The sequence below is a fragment of the Juglans microcarpa x Juglans regia genome, chromosome 4D, assembly GCF_004785595.1.
Source record: "Juglans microcarpa x Juglans regia isolate MS1-56 chromosome 4D, Jm3101_v1.0, whole genome shotgun sequence".
NCBI classification, from domain to species: Eukaryota; Viridiplantae; Streptophyta; class Magnoliopsida; order Fagales; family Juglandaceae; genus Juglans; species Juglans microcarpa x Juglans regia.
In genome coordinates this window covers 28,874,601-28,888,532 of record NC_054600.1, presented here as the reverse complement: position 1 = coordinate 28,888,532, position 13,932 = coordinate 28,874,601, and the positions used below count along the sequence as shown (strand labels likewise).

The 13,932-nt window shown below is 35.5% G+C and overlaps 1 protein-coding gene and 1 long non-coding RNA gene across 2 annotated transcripts; one reads left to right on the top strand and one right to left on the bottom strand.

Moving 5' to 3' along the window:
* Positions 1–166: 166 nt before the first annotated feature.
* LOC121259705 lies at positions 167–1,735 on the bottom strand. The gene is made up of 3 exons (XR_005939622.1): positions 1,686–1,735; positions 717–809; positions 167–425 (listed from the first exon to the last, which is right to left on the bottom strand). It is a non-coding gene; the product is annotated as an uncharacterized LOC121259705 (long non-coding RNA).
* Positions 1,736–8,223: 6,488 nt separating this feature from the next.
* LOC121259704 (probable leucine-rich repeat receptor-like protein kinase At1g35710) lies at positions 8,224–13,284 on the top strand. The gene is made up of 2 exons (XM_041161419.1): positions 8,224–10,962; positions 12,795–13,284. The coding sequence occupies exons 1-2, from the start codon at positions 9,228–9,230 to the stop codon at positions 13,148–13,150; spliced, it is 2,091 nt and encodes a 696-aa protein (XP_041017353.1). The 5' UTR covers positions 8,224–9,227; the 3' UTR covers positions 13,151–13,284.
* Positions 13,285–13,932: the final 648 nt, after the last annotated feature.

The following is a 13,932-nucleotide window of genomic DNA, read 5'->3' as shown; positions in this document are numbered from 1 at the left end:
CTCAGTATAAGATTGAGGCTCCTCTGGGATAGTAGTGGACTGAATTCTAGGGTTAGAAATAGTAAGTGAAGTGGAGGGATTGCGTCTAGGCCAAGGGATGGTTCCATCCATGCGATTTAGAAATTATTAGCTGTGAGGTGCATATGGTCATGGTAATTTAATTTTGGTCGGCAGATTCAGCAATGAAAAAGGTTGCTGAAAAGCCATAGCACTAAAGAATTACACCAAAAATGGGTTTTTATGAGGTTTGGAACTAGAGAAGGTTAGGTGAAAAGGGTTGCTTTAGGATATATCAGACTTGAAATAGCTAAGTTGGTTCCGAATTCACATCATATGCAAGCAATTTTGTATTACCTGGTTTTAATTCCTTTGTAACATGAAGCAGCTTCTCAATCACACTATCTCAACAGAATCTTCCATTGAATCTTTCTAGAAACAAGAAACCACAGGGAAATAAGAATTCACACTCTCAAGCACCAATCTGCTTAAGAGAACAGTGCTAAAGTGCGCCTTATGCATAGGATATAAAATAACATTAAAATAAAAAATAAAGTTAAGCTGAATCCATAAAACCTAACCTAGAAGGCATCTTTTCCGGAACGGTCAAAATTCAAAGCAGAGGGATAAAATAACAATTTTGAAATAGACATTTCAATAACAACATGGCACCTTATTCTTAAAAGACCAACTGACACGAAAAGACTCAATGAACTCACCTTTCCTTTAAACTTGCATTATCAGAGTGATGCAGGATTCCTTTCTTGTTATGTATTGGGTTGATACACATCCTAGAAGGCATGACAAACGTTCTGCAACAAGAAAGAGAAGTGAAAGACTAGATAATGAAATAAAGAATTGTACATAAGATAATCGAAATGTTGAGTTAGTAATGATTTCCAGAGGAAATGAATCAGTTCGAGCATTCCATATCATTGCAATTACAGAGTCGGAGAAAACTTTCAAAAAACCAGAATAACAACTTGGATAATATACAATGCCATTTATAGAACCCTCACCACTATCAAATTCCAAGAACGATAATCTCGGACTGACCATGTTCTAACAAACGATATAGACCCCAAACTTTGGAAAACCAGGAAAGGCCAAGTCTGCAACCACATGAAATTCAATCCGGATGGATAAGATAATTGATCTACCAAATAAAATCGACTCAGTTCAAATCATATTCTGAACACATCAAACCAATATGAATCACAAAGACTCCCAAGACTTTATCATCTCTTTGGATTCCAAAACACGATTTCCCGTAATTTAACCGAACACCCTAAAGAGGAATGAAAAACTTAGCGAAAATTATGTTTTCCTGAATCCCAATAATGCTTGTTAATTGTTTCTTTTCCAACATCTGTCTCAGGAACCAAATATCTTCATGTTCATAAACTCTAAAGCCAACAACAAACACAAATCAAAGACAAATCCAAGTACCCAGGACTAGTGTATATATATATATATATACCTCTGGAGCACTGTGCATTACGCGTACCATATGAGAGTGGTTTGTGAGTGAGCCTAATGTGAACCCAGTGCGCTCATAGCTCCAATACAAAAACTCCCCGATCCACCATTTTTGCACCAAAACTATCTCAAAAGGAAAAGCCATCAACCCAGTGCGCTCATAGCTCCAATATTGACAGCAAGGACACAATGCCCAAACAAAATTATACCTTGTGAGATCGCAACAAGTTTCGAGAGCCGTCGGTGGGTGGCACTAGGCAGGCGACGCGATGCGGGTGCTGGGGCGACGCGGGATGTGTAAATTTGAGGGGCGACAGAGGAGGAATGAGGGGCGGTGCAAGACGGAGGGATGGGCGGAGCTGGGTGGCGTTGAACTGAGTGATGGCCGTCGCGGGGTAGCGCTGGGTAGGAGGGGCAGGTGCTGGGCGACGTAGGATTTGCTTCGACATGGGGATTTCGAATTCGGTATTTGGGTAAAACAAAATATAAAAAATAAAAAAACCAACTAAGCTATGCTACGGATGAACAGAGGCTGTAGAAGAACTCAATAAATAATAATAGACATCAACATACACGACACATTACATACGTTATATTATTGTTTACATCGCACTGCAAGTCATTTACTTTACAAGGAATAAGTAGTGAAAAGTTCAAAAATAACAGCAAAGAACTGTAGAAAAACATTTGAAGTCAAGCCCTCTTATCATCTTCATTGTGAGCTGCAGGAAACAAATAACTGAATATCAAGAAATTAGTAAAAAAATCATATCCCAAATGGTATTCATATATATAGAGAATGATATGGAGTGTGTCAATAAGGAATGAAAAGTTAGAAAAATGGCTTTAGTCACAACATCCATAGAGATTAATAGCAAGAAAAAATCAAAAACAAACTAGAGATTAGAGAAAAGAACAAAACACCAAAACCAGTTCCAAACCAAAAAGGAAGGGAAAAAAAAGTTTAATGAACTCAATGGAGAAATAGAGAACTTCAGATTCTTGATATACAAAATCCAGAGAAATGAATAGCATGAAAAAAACTGAAAATAGACTAGAAATTAGGAAAAAAAATAAAACTCAAATCCAAACCAAAAAGGAAAAAGGAAGGGGACAAAAGTTTAATGAACACAATCCCAACATCCAGAGAGATGACTAGCAAGAAAAAAATATCAAAAATAGGCTAGAAATAAAACAAAAAACAAAAACAAAAACAAAAAAACCCCATACCCAGATCCAAACCAAAAGGAAGGGAAAAAGAAATAGATAACTTTAAATTCTTGACATACAACATCCAGAGATGACTAGGAAGAAAAAATTTTGAAAATAAACTATAAATCAGGAAAAAACAAAACAAATAGAAAAATACCCGAGACCCATATACAAATCAAAAGGAAGGGAAAACGAATAGAGAACTTCATATTCTTGACATACAACATCTAGAGAGATGAATAGCAAGAAAAACAAAAACAAAAATAGACTAGAGATTACAAAAATAAAAATGAACACAATCGCATCATCTAGAGAGAATAAAAGCAAGAAAAAATCGAAAATAGACTAGAGATTAGGGAAAAAAAAACAAAAACAAAATAAAACCAGATCCAGATTCAAGATTAGAGAGAGAGAGAGAGAGAGAGAGAGAGAGAGCCATACCATCAATTTTTTTTGTGATGAAAATGGATGACGACAGCTCAATTAGGGTAAACAACTAACGAGAGAAGAAAGTAATATACAAACCGAGAAAGCATCTGAACATTATTTTTTAGAAGCAAAAAAGTACACAGTTTTATAATTTTTATAGTGTTGCAAGCATGTAGATCTACAAACACGTTTTCGCTATAAGATTTCAAAAACAAAGAAACCCAAAAAGCAGATCTACAAACACAGAATCTCAGATCTACAAACACAAACTTAGATATACAAACTTAGAGAGAGAAAGAGAGAGAGAGAGAGAGCTCACGGAGAAATAGATGTAGATGGGTTTCAGATGAAGCACGTACAAACCTTAAGAGAGAGACAAAGATTGCGTGTCTGTTGCAATTTCAAGCTAGTTAAAAGAAAGGAAACAAAGCAGAATGAATGAGAGAGAAGAGAGAGAGAGGAAATCGAGAAGTGAGATTGTGAGAGAGGAAATGAAAAAGTGACTACCTTTTTACTTTTGTTTTGGGAAAGAGGAAACCTACGGGTTACTAACTTTTGGGTTATCACCTTACGGCATCAACCTATTGTAAAAGCCGATTACGGATAATATCGGTTAAATACCAAATCTGTAAATGATCTGGACGGATATAATAATTTTGGAAAAATGCTGAAGACAGTCGCCCGTGGTAGACACCTCACAAGCCGCTGCTGATGTGGAATCAATGTTTCAAAATGCACCGTCTTAATCTCCCGAATGTGATTCAAAATTTTGGTTCTCATCGAAACACACCGTTTACATCAAGCTCCTCCCTCTGCATGTTTTCCTTCCCCATTCCTCCCAGAGCGTTTCCACTTGAAGTCGAAGACAATGATTCCATCCCTCGAAGCGTCTCTGTCGAAGATGGCACGTCCCTCCCCTCAAAGCAGCCGCCCTCTCTCCCTCAGTGTCTTGATGGTTCTCTGAGACCCACACTAGTAAGCCCTAAGTTTCGTCGCACCTTAGTTTCTCTTTGCAACAGTGTGCCATCGTCTTCAGCGAGGGAGGGAGCACGGAACGATGCCAATCCCGAATCGACCCTAACCCTAGCCCTCCCCCAATCCCGTTCTGAAACCTTCTAACCCTAGCCCCTTCCCCTTTAACCTGAAGGCAAGCACTTCTGAGAACTCTTGCAATTTTTTTTTTTTTTTTTGAATTTGTGTTACTATTCGGATATTGATTATGCTTTTGGTGTGTTTTTGACAATGGAGGAGTTAGATATAATCTCTTGGAACTCTTTGATAATGGGTTGTTAGAGGTATGGATACTAAGAATTGCTGTGAGTATTTGAAGAAAACACCCGCATAGCTCCACTTGAAGATTTGAAGGCCACGAAATGAATTGAAGACTACGGTAATAAACTTAGGGAACAAATAGCTGCACTCATTCGAAACATTTCATGGAACTTTGCACTGATACGAAGTCAAAGACCCACACAAGGAAGATGACCCACGCAGATAAGGGAGCACACATCCACTTGAAGACCACAACGATGTGTAATTCCAAGAGCTTTATAGAGAGAGTAGACGCACCACGCAAGCTCGATAGAAGCTATCTCAAAAACCAGAGCACCAAACCAAAACAGATGTTATGTTTTTCATTTTTGTGTTTTTTTTTAAATAATAAATAAAAACTGACGTGGCATTATTATATCTGTCGTTTACGCTCCGTTTGCACGGGGCAACTGTACGTAGAAGTTCTGATAATTTTGTATCTATCGGATCATCCACATTTTTGGATTTTTAATCGGACTAAAAATAAATTCGATCCAAATGCACACCCTTACTTTTTGGGAGAATTTAAGATCCAAATTAACATACGTGACAAAGTTTTGCGCAATTGAAGATTCCAAGTGAATTCAATGATAGTCTCATGATAGTCCGGCAGAGAGACTCATGATAGTCTCCGTTGACCTGGAGTCCACGATTGTGAATGCCGTGCTCAATTAGATAACGATCGATCAACCCCATCGAAGTTAAACTCATCAATCATTCATTTTCCTTTTTCAAATAGACTCTAATTATTTTTATAAGATCTTATTTTTATAAAAAAAAATATATTTTTTATTTTAAAATATAATTATATAATATATTGTAAAAATTAATCATCTATTTTTTATTTTCTTTTTAACACGTTAAAAGATACACATTATTATAAGAATAATAATATCTACACATCACATTTCACCGCATATTTTACAACATACCTTTCACACCATATCATTCCAAGTGATGTTGTCACCTTTCATACATGTCAGGCCCACGTGGCCTAATCTTTACCAAGGTAGGGGTATAGATTGCATTATTTTCTCTTTTGAAGTGAAATGATAAAGATGGGATTTTGTTGTAAACTGAGGTCATTTTCATAAAATATACACTCCATTTAAAGTAGAGTTACAGCGTATTTGTGCACTTCCGTCCACTTCCATACATAATATTCAAATAAGAATATTCATCGCTAAGCCCGCCGAACAAAACAAAACTTAGGCAAAGAGAGCTGTCATCCTAAAGTACAATCATGGTTATCGGCAGTGGAACGAGGAATTATTTTTAGACAGACAAACTATTTTAATCTTAATTTCATAAAAAAAAAATCATTAAAATATAATTATTTATAAAATTAGATATCGATAATTTACTCTATATATATATATATATATACAAAAATAAAATCTTAAAAACACAACTTAACATAGTCTTTAAACTTTTGATGACAATATTTATAAAATAATATTCATCCATTATTTTAAAACAGAAAATTCTTACTAAAAAACTAGCATGTGATCTTATAGCAGCTCATCTTTTATTCTAATATATAAACTAGTAATTTATCAAATTTTATATAAAATATAAATTTTTTGGTATCTTTCTATTTTTTTTAAATAAGAGGACGATACTCCAATTATATTGATAGCCCTCACTTATGACGAAAGAAAATTGTTGTTACAACAAAATACATGGAGATACATTATAATAAAAAAACCAAACCCAGGCACCAAAGTTATTAAGACATCCTGATTACATAACAAAGGTTTAGGGGTGGGCAGCGGGGGCTCGCCCCCCGCTACCCTGCCCCGCCCCGCATGAAGGAGCCATAGCGGGGGCGGGGGACGGGCTGACCCCAATGGGGCCCGGCCCTCACCCCGCTCCGCACAGTCTAAAAAATAATAAAAAAATTATTTTTTATATTTATATAAATATATATTGTATATAAATATATACAATTTGTTAAAAACTTGAATTTAAGTTAATAGATTGCCTTGGCATCCTAGACCAACCTTTATATAGGAAGCCAAGACAATACAATAGTCATTCTTAAGTAATGTGGAACTTGACAGAAAGTCACACATTGCTTAAGAATGACTATTGTATTGTCTTAGTCTTCTATATAAAGGTTAGCTTAGGAGGTCAAGACAATCTAAAATACAATTCTAATGAGTTTATATTTTTTGAATAAAATTTATAATTATATTTATTATAATTAGGGTCTAAAAAAAATTATAGATCCAGTGAATCACTGGATTGAGCGGGGGGCGGGGCGGGGTGCGATTTCAACCCCACCCCCCGCTACCGGGGCGAGGTGCAAAACCGCACCCCCCGCATGGTGCGGGGCAAGGGGCGGGGAGGGGGTGCCCCCACCCCGCACCATGCAGGTAGCATCCCTACAAAGGTTTAATAAAAAAAAGAAAAAAGAATAGACCAAAACTAGAATTTGTAACGCCAACTCTAGACAAAATAATAAAACCTGCAAACAAATACACATGCAAGTAAGGATTAGAGGAGCAAATAGATCAGAAAAAATACGAATCAGGAAACTCATTACGAGATCCGCAAATAAGGAAGACCAATTTGGTCTAGACAAATAAGACCTCTAAGACTACTGGGCAGCAAATGATCACCAAACAATCCATAAGCAAATGATCGCCAAACAGTCCATACGTCTATCCCAAAGCTTCCATGAGACAATAGACGAGAGAAGGCCAAAAATGATTCGCACTTAGGAAGAGTTACCCGCCCGACAGAACCAAAAATTAATTTGTTTCTGCCAAGTATGAAAAACACCCATATGCACTCCTAGTTGAGTCACAGTCAACCTCCAAATACGTCTGGCAAAATCTTCAGTACAAAGCACATGATTCAAGTCTTCCGTATTTCCCCTAGTACAACAATTACATTTAGAGACCATAGGGATGTCAATCCTTTTAATCTTCTCATCAACGCTCAAATAGTTATTAACAACCTTCCACATCATAATGAAAATATTCTTAGAAAAGTTAGTATGTCAAATCCACTAAGCCCAATGTAATGGAGGATCCCTAACCCTAATACAATCGCACACACTTTTGATATTAACATTCTTATCATTATCTTTCATCCAAATTAAAACATTTTGCCCCTCTTTTCTCCTAGCCAAAATCTGGTATAGATTAGAAGTTTTATGATAAACCACAAGTCTTTCCAATAATGAAATATCTCACTCATTTTCAATACGACAATCTTAAATAAGCATATAATATTACAATTGAGACTTTAAATAAGTTTTTTCTTACTCAATGAAGTCTAGAGGATAAAACTTCTCAACTAATTTTTATATAGATCATCAACCTTGATTATTTTTTCTTGTATTTTCACTTTAAATTTCATATTAAGAAGCCTTATATTATATAATAAATATCTTTGTATTCCATATTTATAAGTTCATTATTTCTCATAAATTTAGTTTTAATTTAATTTTGGATGGACCCTATCCTAGAAAGTAGATGATATATAGAAATTATTAAAAAAAAAACTATAGGAAAAAAAATTAGTGAAATATTTCTCTATGAGTACTGCTATGCGGGACCCAAAAAGTTCACTGAATAGTATAAATTTTTTTCTTTTTTTTATGTATTTTTTAATCATCATAAATATTTAAAAAAAAATAAAAAATTCACAACATAATTAAAAAATATTTTTTTAATCATTCGGTAAAAAAAAAAAAAAAAAAAAAAAATCCTATTCGGTGAACTAATTCGGGACCCAAACATTTCTCTCTCTATATATAAAAATTTATCTTTCTGGCAGTCTGTCGTTATCATTGAAACTGACCCAGCCATGAACATGATGATATATTGCATAACGTTCATCAATCCCTTGGACGTTGCAGCACTCATCACTTTAATCATGGCTCCCTCCCCTTCCATTTCCACTGCGGTTCTCGCATGGGCTCTCTCTCTCATGTTCTATGGAACCTATTTAGATACGACGATCGACTTTGTGGCAGCAACATCATCTGGATCATCATCTTCAGCACTAGAACTCGAAGCCAAGACTCTGCGGGAGAGTAGATGGTGGCAAAGTGACAACGCCAGTATTCATTCCTCGAGTCCTTGCGAGTGGTCTGGCATCACTTGCAATCTTGGTGGAAGTGTCACAGAGATCGACTTAGGCGGTGCCAGTTTGGGAAGTACGTTGAAATTCAACTTTTCTTCCTTGAAAAATTTAGTCCGTCTTGTTCTGAGAGAAGCTAATCTTCAGGGAGGATCCCACCGGAGATTGGTAATTTATCCAAACTCGAATACCTTGATCTGTCCTACAATAATCTCACGGGTGAGTTTCCTCATTCACTCAGAAACCTCACTCATTTAGAATCGTTGGATATTTCTAAGAATCGAATCAGTGGTTGCATCCCACCCTTGTTAGGCGATCTTTTGAAACTCACCTACCTTGATCTATCCGGTAATTATCTCAGCGATGAGTTGCCCCTTTCACTCGGAAACCTCACACATTTAGAATGGCTGGATATTTCTTCAAACAGAATTGCTGGTTTCATCCCACCTGTGTTAGGTACTACTCTATCTAAGCTCACCCACCTTGGTCTATCCTCCAATAAACTCATTGGCGAGTTTCCTCTTTCAATTACAAACCTCACTCGATTAGGAACATTGGATATTTCTTCAAATCAAATCACTGGTTTTGTCCCCAAAAGCTTAGGAAATCTGACGAATCTCTATGTATTACTTTTGACCGAAAACTTTTTCACTGGACCAATCCCCTCATCTCTTGTCCTTTTAACCAATCTCACCCATCTACACATGTCTGGAAACCAGCTGAATGGCTCCATACCAGAAGAATTGGGAAATCTGAGGAAGCTCGTTGAATTAGATCTGAGGGAAAACAATTTCACCGGACCAATCCCTTCTTCTCTTTCACTTTTGACCAGTCTCACCCTTCTGGTTTTGTCTGAAAACCAGCTCAATGGCTCCATACCCGAAGAACTAGGAAATCTGAGCAGTCTCTTCAAATTATATCTAGATGGAAACAAGCTCTCTGGACCAATCCCTTCTCTTTCGCTTTTAACCAATCTCGCGTACCTGAATATGTCTTCTAATCAAATCAGCGGTTATATACCGTCAGAAATGGGGCTTCTGGAGAACCTGATGAGTTTAGACCTTGGTAATAACATGCTTAATGGTCCAATCCCTTCCAATCTGTGTCGTTTAACTCTTTTGCAAGGTTTGACCCTCCAGAACAACAGACTTCATGGTCAAATCCCTTCGGCTATCGGCGATTTAACTAATTTGTACATCTTGTCACTTGGTGAGAATCAAATCAATGGTTCTATCCCAGTAGAAATAGGGAATCTGAACAAGCTCACACATCTTGCTCTTGAAGATAACAATCTTATGGGTTCAATTCCCACAGTTGTAGAAAGATTCCTTGTCTTGGAGGAACTGTTATTGAGCAACAACTACTTAACTGGAAGCATTCCCGATCACATCAGTCACCTTTATGCGCTACATACTATTAATCTTAGTCATAACTATCTTAGCGGAAATATCCCTCTTGAGCTTGGGAGTCTAGCATTAAAGTTTTTGGATCTCAGCTACAATAATCTTACTGGCAAAATTCCCCAATCTATCAGTAGTACTAGAGATGTCAACTTGTCCTACAATTCTTTGGAGGGTCCAATTCCAGACAGTTACCGGAATCGTAGGCCTGATATTCTTATTGGCAACAAGGATCTATGCGGTGACTTCATGGATTTCCCTCCTTGCTTTTCAGCTCCTCCAGCCAGCCACAATTATTCTATTGATTCCAAAAATCAATCATTTCTGGCCAAAATTAAAATTTTTGTCCCCATCTCCATCTTCCTTGTTTTCTTATTTATTGGGGTTTCAATCCTTTGTCGACTCAAGGTTAAGAAAACCGAATCTAATTCAAGGGAAACAAGGAATGGTGATCTATTCTCGATATGGAATTACGATGGACACATTGCATATGATGACATCGTTGAAGCAACCGAAGATTTTGATATTAAATATTGCATTGGAACAGGTGGTTTTGGTAGCGTTTACGAAGTCAAACTACCTAGTGGTAAAGTGGTTGCTTTAAAAAAACTACATCGGTTAGAGGCGGAGAACCAAAGTTTTATAGAAAGTTTCAAAAATGAAGTTAAGGTGTTGACAAATATCCGACATCGAAACATTGTAAAACTTCATGGATTTTGTTTCCATAAGTTAAGTATGTTTTTGGTTTATGAATACATGGAAAGGGGAAGCCTATTTTGTGTCCTAAGAAACGATGTCGAAGCTGTGGAATTGAATTGGGACAAGAGGGTGAACATCATCAAATGCACAGCACATGCCTTATCTTACTTGCATCATGAATGCATACCAATCATTGTTCATCGAGATATATCAAGCAGCAATATCTTATTGGACTCTAAGTTGGAGGCTTCTATTTCAGACTTTGGCACTGCTAAACTCCTTGATCCTGATTCCTCCAATCGAACATTAGTTGCCGGCACTTATGGCTATATTGCTCCAGGTAAATCGCTCTTTTTCATATAGTGGCTAGGGGATGCTCAATAGGGCATGCAGCTAGTTGAAGAGCATCCTTACCAGTATGAGCAAATTTTTTTCTAAATTTTAGTTCACTCATTTTTCTCTAAACTTTATTCATCTTTTCAAAACCCCATACATCATACTCCCTATTATTTTTCTACTCTATTAAAATAATTTTTTTATAATCTTTCTTTATTCTTTCTTTATTATTTTTTGTATCTCGCTTCCCTTTACAATCTTTACTACTCAACTATTTTATCTTTTTTCTTATGTTTTGAACTATCACTATCTGACAAATATTTTAAACAAAAATTTCAATTGTTTTTTTGCGGGTATGAGAATATTTTCAAAATTATTACCTTTTTAAGAATAATATAATTTTTTGTCAAAATTTGCCTTTTCCAGCAATAATATTTTGTAACGATTAAGTTTAAGAAATTAGTAGGAAATTGAAATATATAATTAAATTAGAAATAAAAATCTAGAAATATATAATTATTAGGAAATTGAAATCATATATAGCACAATGGAAATATATGTTTGTTAATGAAAATTAGTTAATTTTTTAGTAAAAATTACTCTATTTAATATTATTGAATGATATAAAAATATTATCTATCTCACATTAACAAAGATAAGAACATTTGATTTTTATGATATGGTTTATAGTTTGGGGAGCAACTGTAAGAAGCCTAAAATCAAAAGTTAATTTTGGGAATCGATGTAGATGACTTTTCTTCACTTTTCATATTATTTTACTAAGATTTGGCTAAGAATTAATTATAGGGAGGCGGATGGGATGCTCTAAGGCCCCTGCCCTAAGTAAGGCCTCTCAAAAAATATTTTATTCTTTTATTATAAAATAATAAAGAAAAGAAGTCCCAAAACTAAAAGGCACGTAAAGAATGTTATGGAATTAGCTCTCTGCCTATTGCATACATGTAATATATATACATACATATATATATATATATATATATATATATAATTTGGGACAATTAAAAGACACATGAAAATAAAATATTCTGAAAATATTTATTCTGAGGGAGTTTTTTTTATGGAAAATGATTAGACTACTCTTTTAAAATTAAGCCAACACAAAAAGTTGATAAATAATTCTTTTGTCTAAGAAGGTTTGAACCATTAATTTTAAATAAGATTCCAAACATTTGTATTAAACAGAAATACAGAATATTTAACTACCATAATAATAAAATATATATATTATAAAAAAAAAAAAGCCTTTTTTGAATGTTTGCCTAAGACCTCATTTGGCATTGACCCGGCCCTGGCAGTAACTAATTATGTCTTTAATCAAATATTTATTTCATTCCTTCCTATTACTCTACATGTGACACAAATAGATTTGCACATGCTCATGCTAGTTGGCTGACCCTGTTGTTTCTTATATGAAAGACTTAACCCCTCGTAAGAACATAGGATTAACACCCACGTATTACGTACCGCTAATGTGGTAGGCATGATTTTGAGGTTATGGTTCAATTTTTGAGTTTCAAATTTATTATGACTAATATATATATATATATATATGACATTGGTGGTGTTATGTGGGTCATGTTACAGCCATGGTGTTACAAGTAGCATTGCTCTTAATTCTTAAATGAATGGAATCATGCACTGTAGTAAGCAATCACTTCGGGCCTCTATGAAAATTTAATGTAATAAAATGTTTTGATAATTTCTTCATAACTTTAGAAAAAAAAAAAAAAAAAAGAGAGAGAAAAAATGAAAGAAAGAAGAAAATGAAATGCAATGCAGTTTTATTAGTTTCATTTTTATATTCTTTCTATGCAGAACTTGCTTATACCATGGTGGTTACTGAAAAATGCGATGTTTATAGCTTTGGAGTAGTGGCCCTGGAAATATTAATGGGAAGACATCCAGGAGAACTCTTGACTTTATTATCATCTCAAAATGTGATGTTACATGAAATATTGGACCAACGGCTACCAGCTCCAAATCATCGAGTTGCACAAGATATTTGCTTTGTTGCTTCAATAGTACTTGCATGCCTACGCACCAAACCAAATTCTCGGCCTACAATGAAACGTGTGTCCCAAGATTTTGTTTCCGGCAGGAAGCCTTCAGATAAGCCCCTACATGCTGTTTCACTCTTGCATCTGATTGAAGACAGTGAAACTCAATCATGAAATGCTTGTTGTAAGGTTGAGTGTGATCTTCTTGTTCCATGAACTTACATGTTGGTGTGTGTGTGTGACAGTCTGTCTCTGTTTTTTAGTGTATGTTATGCAATATTCACATAACATAAGTTATGAGAAATTATGCAATATCATCTGGTGCGCATTTATTTCATCTGGTTAATGTTTATTGAGAAATTTCCACAATTCACACAGTATACTTCCAGTGGTTTTAGTCATGTATGTTATGCAATATTATTCCTATTGAATGCATAAAAGAACAAAAGAGAGAATGGCGGTATTGCACGAATATTGTTTAGCTGTTGTTAGAAGAGAGAGAGAGAGAGAGAGAGAGACGGATATCGATCATTTCTACGATTGTAACAGCTAATCAATTGCTTCCACGTACAGTGTTTTGTAGTGAAAATATGGAAAATATGCTCTGCAAAACTAGGTACTGTTAGATGGCAAACCAAACAGCATCAGAAGCACAACTTACAAAGAAAAAGTAAATTTTAGCAGATTCCATTGCCTTCAATCTTGGTAGGTAGTTAGGAAGGAAGGAAGTACTCGATTGCATTATTACAACGTCAAAACACAGCAAAGAGCATGATGCGAGAACATACTGATTCCAGACGCAGCTAGCATGCCACAACAAAGAGATTACTGCATACCTATTTAGTTAATTCCCGAATTCGAATGAGAAGTGAGATTAATAAGATAAAGGCTGTCCCCACTCAAAAACCCATTGTAAATGCAGAAGACACTTCTCTGCATCTTATGTAAAGGTTTCA

Bases quoted from the DNA above. Each gene is read 5' to 3' on its own strand.
- LOC121259704 (XM_041161419.1), top strand. From the start codon at position 9,228: ATGTCTGGAAACCAGCTGAATGGCTCCATACCAGAAGAATTGGGAAAT. The intron at 10,963-12,794 runs GTAAATCGCTCT...CTTTCTATGCAG, and splicing joins TTATGGCTATATTGCTCCAG to AACTTGCTTATACCATGGTG.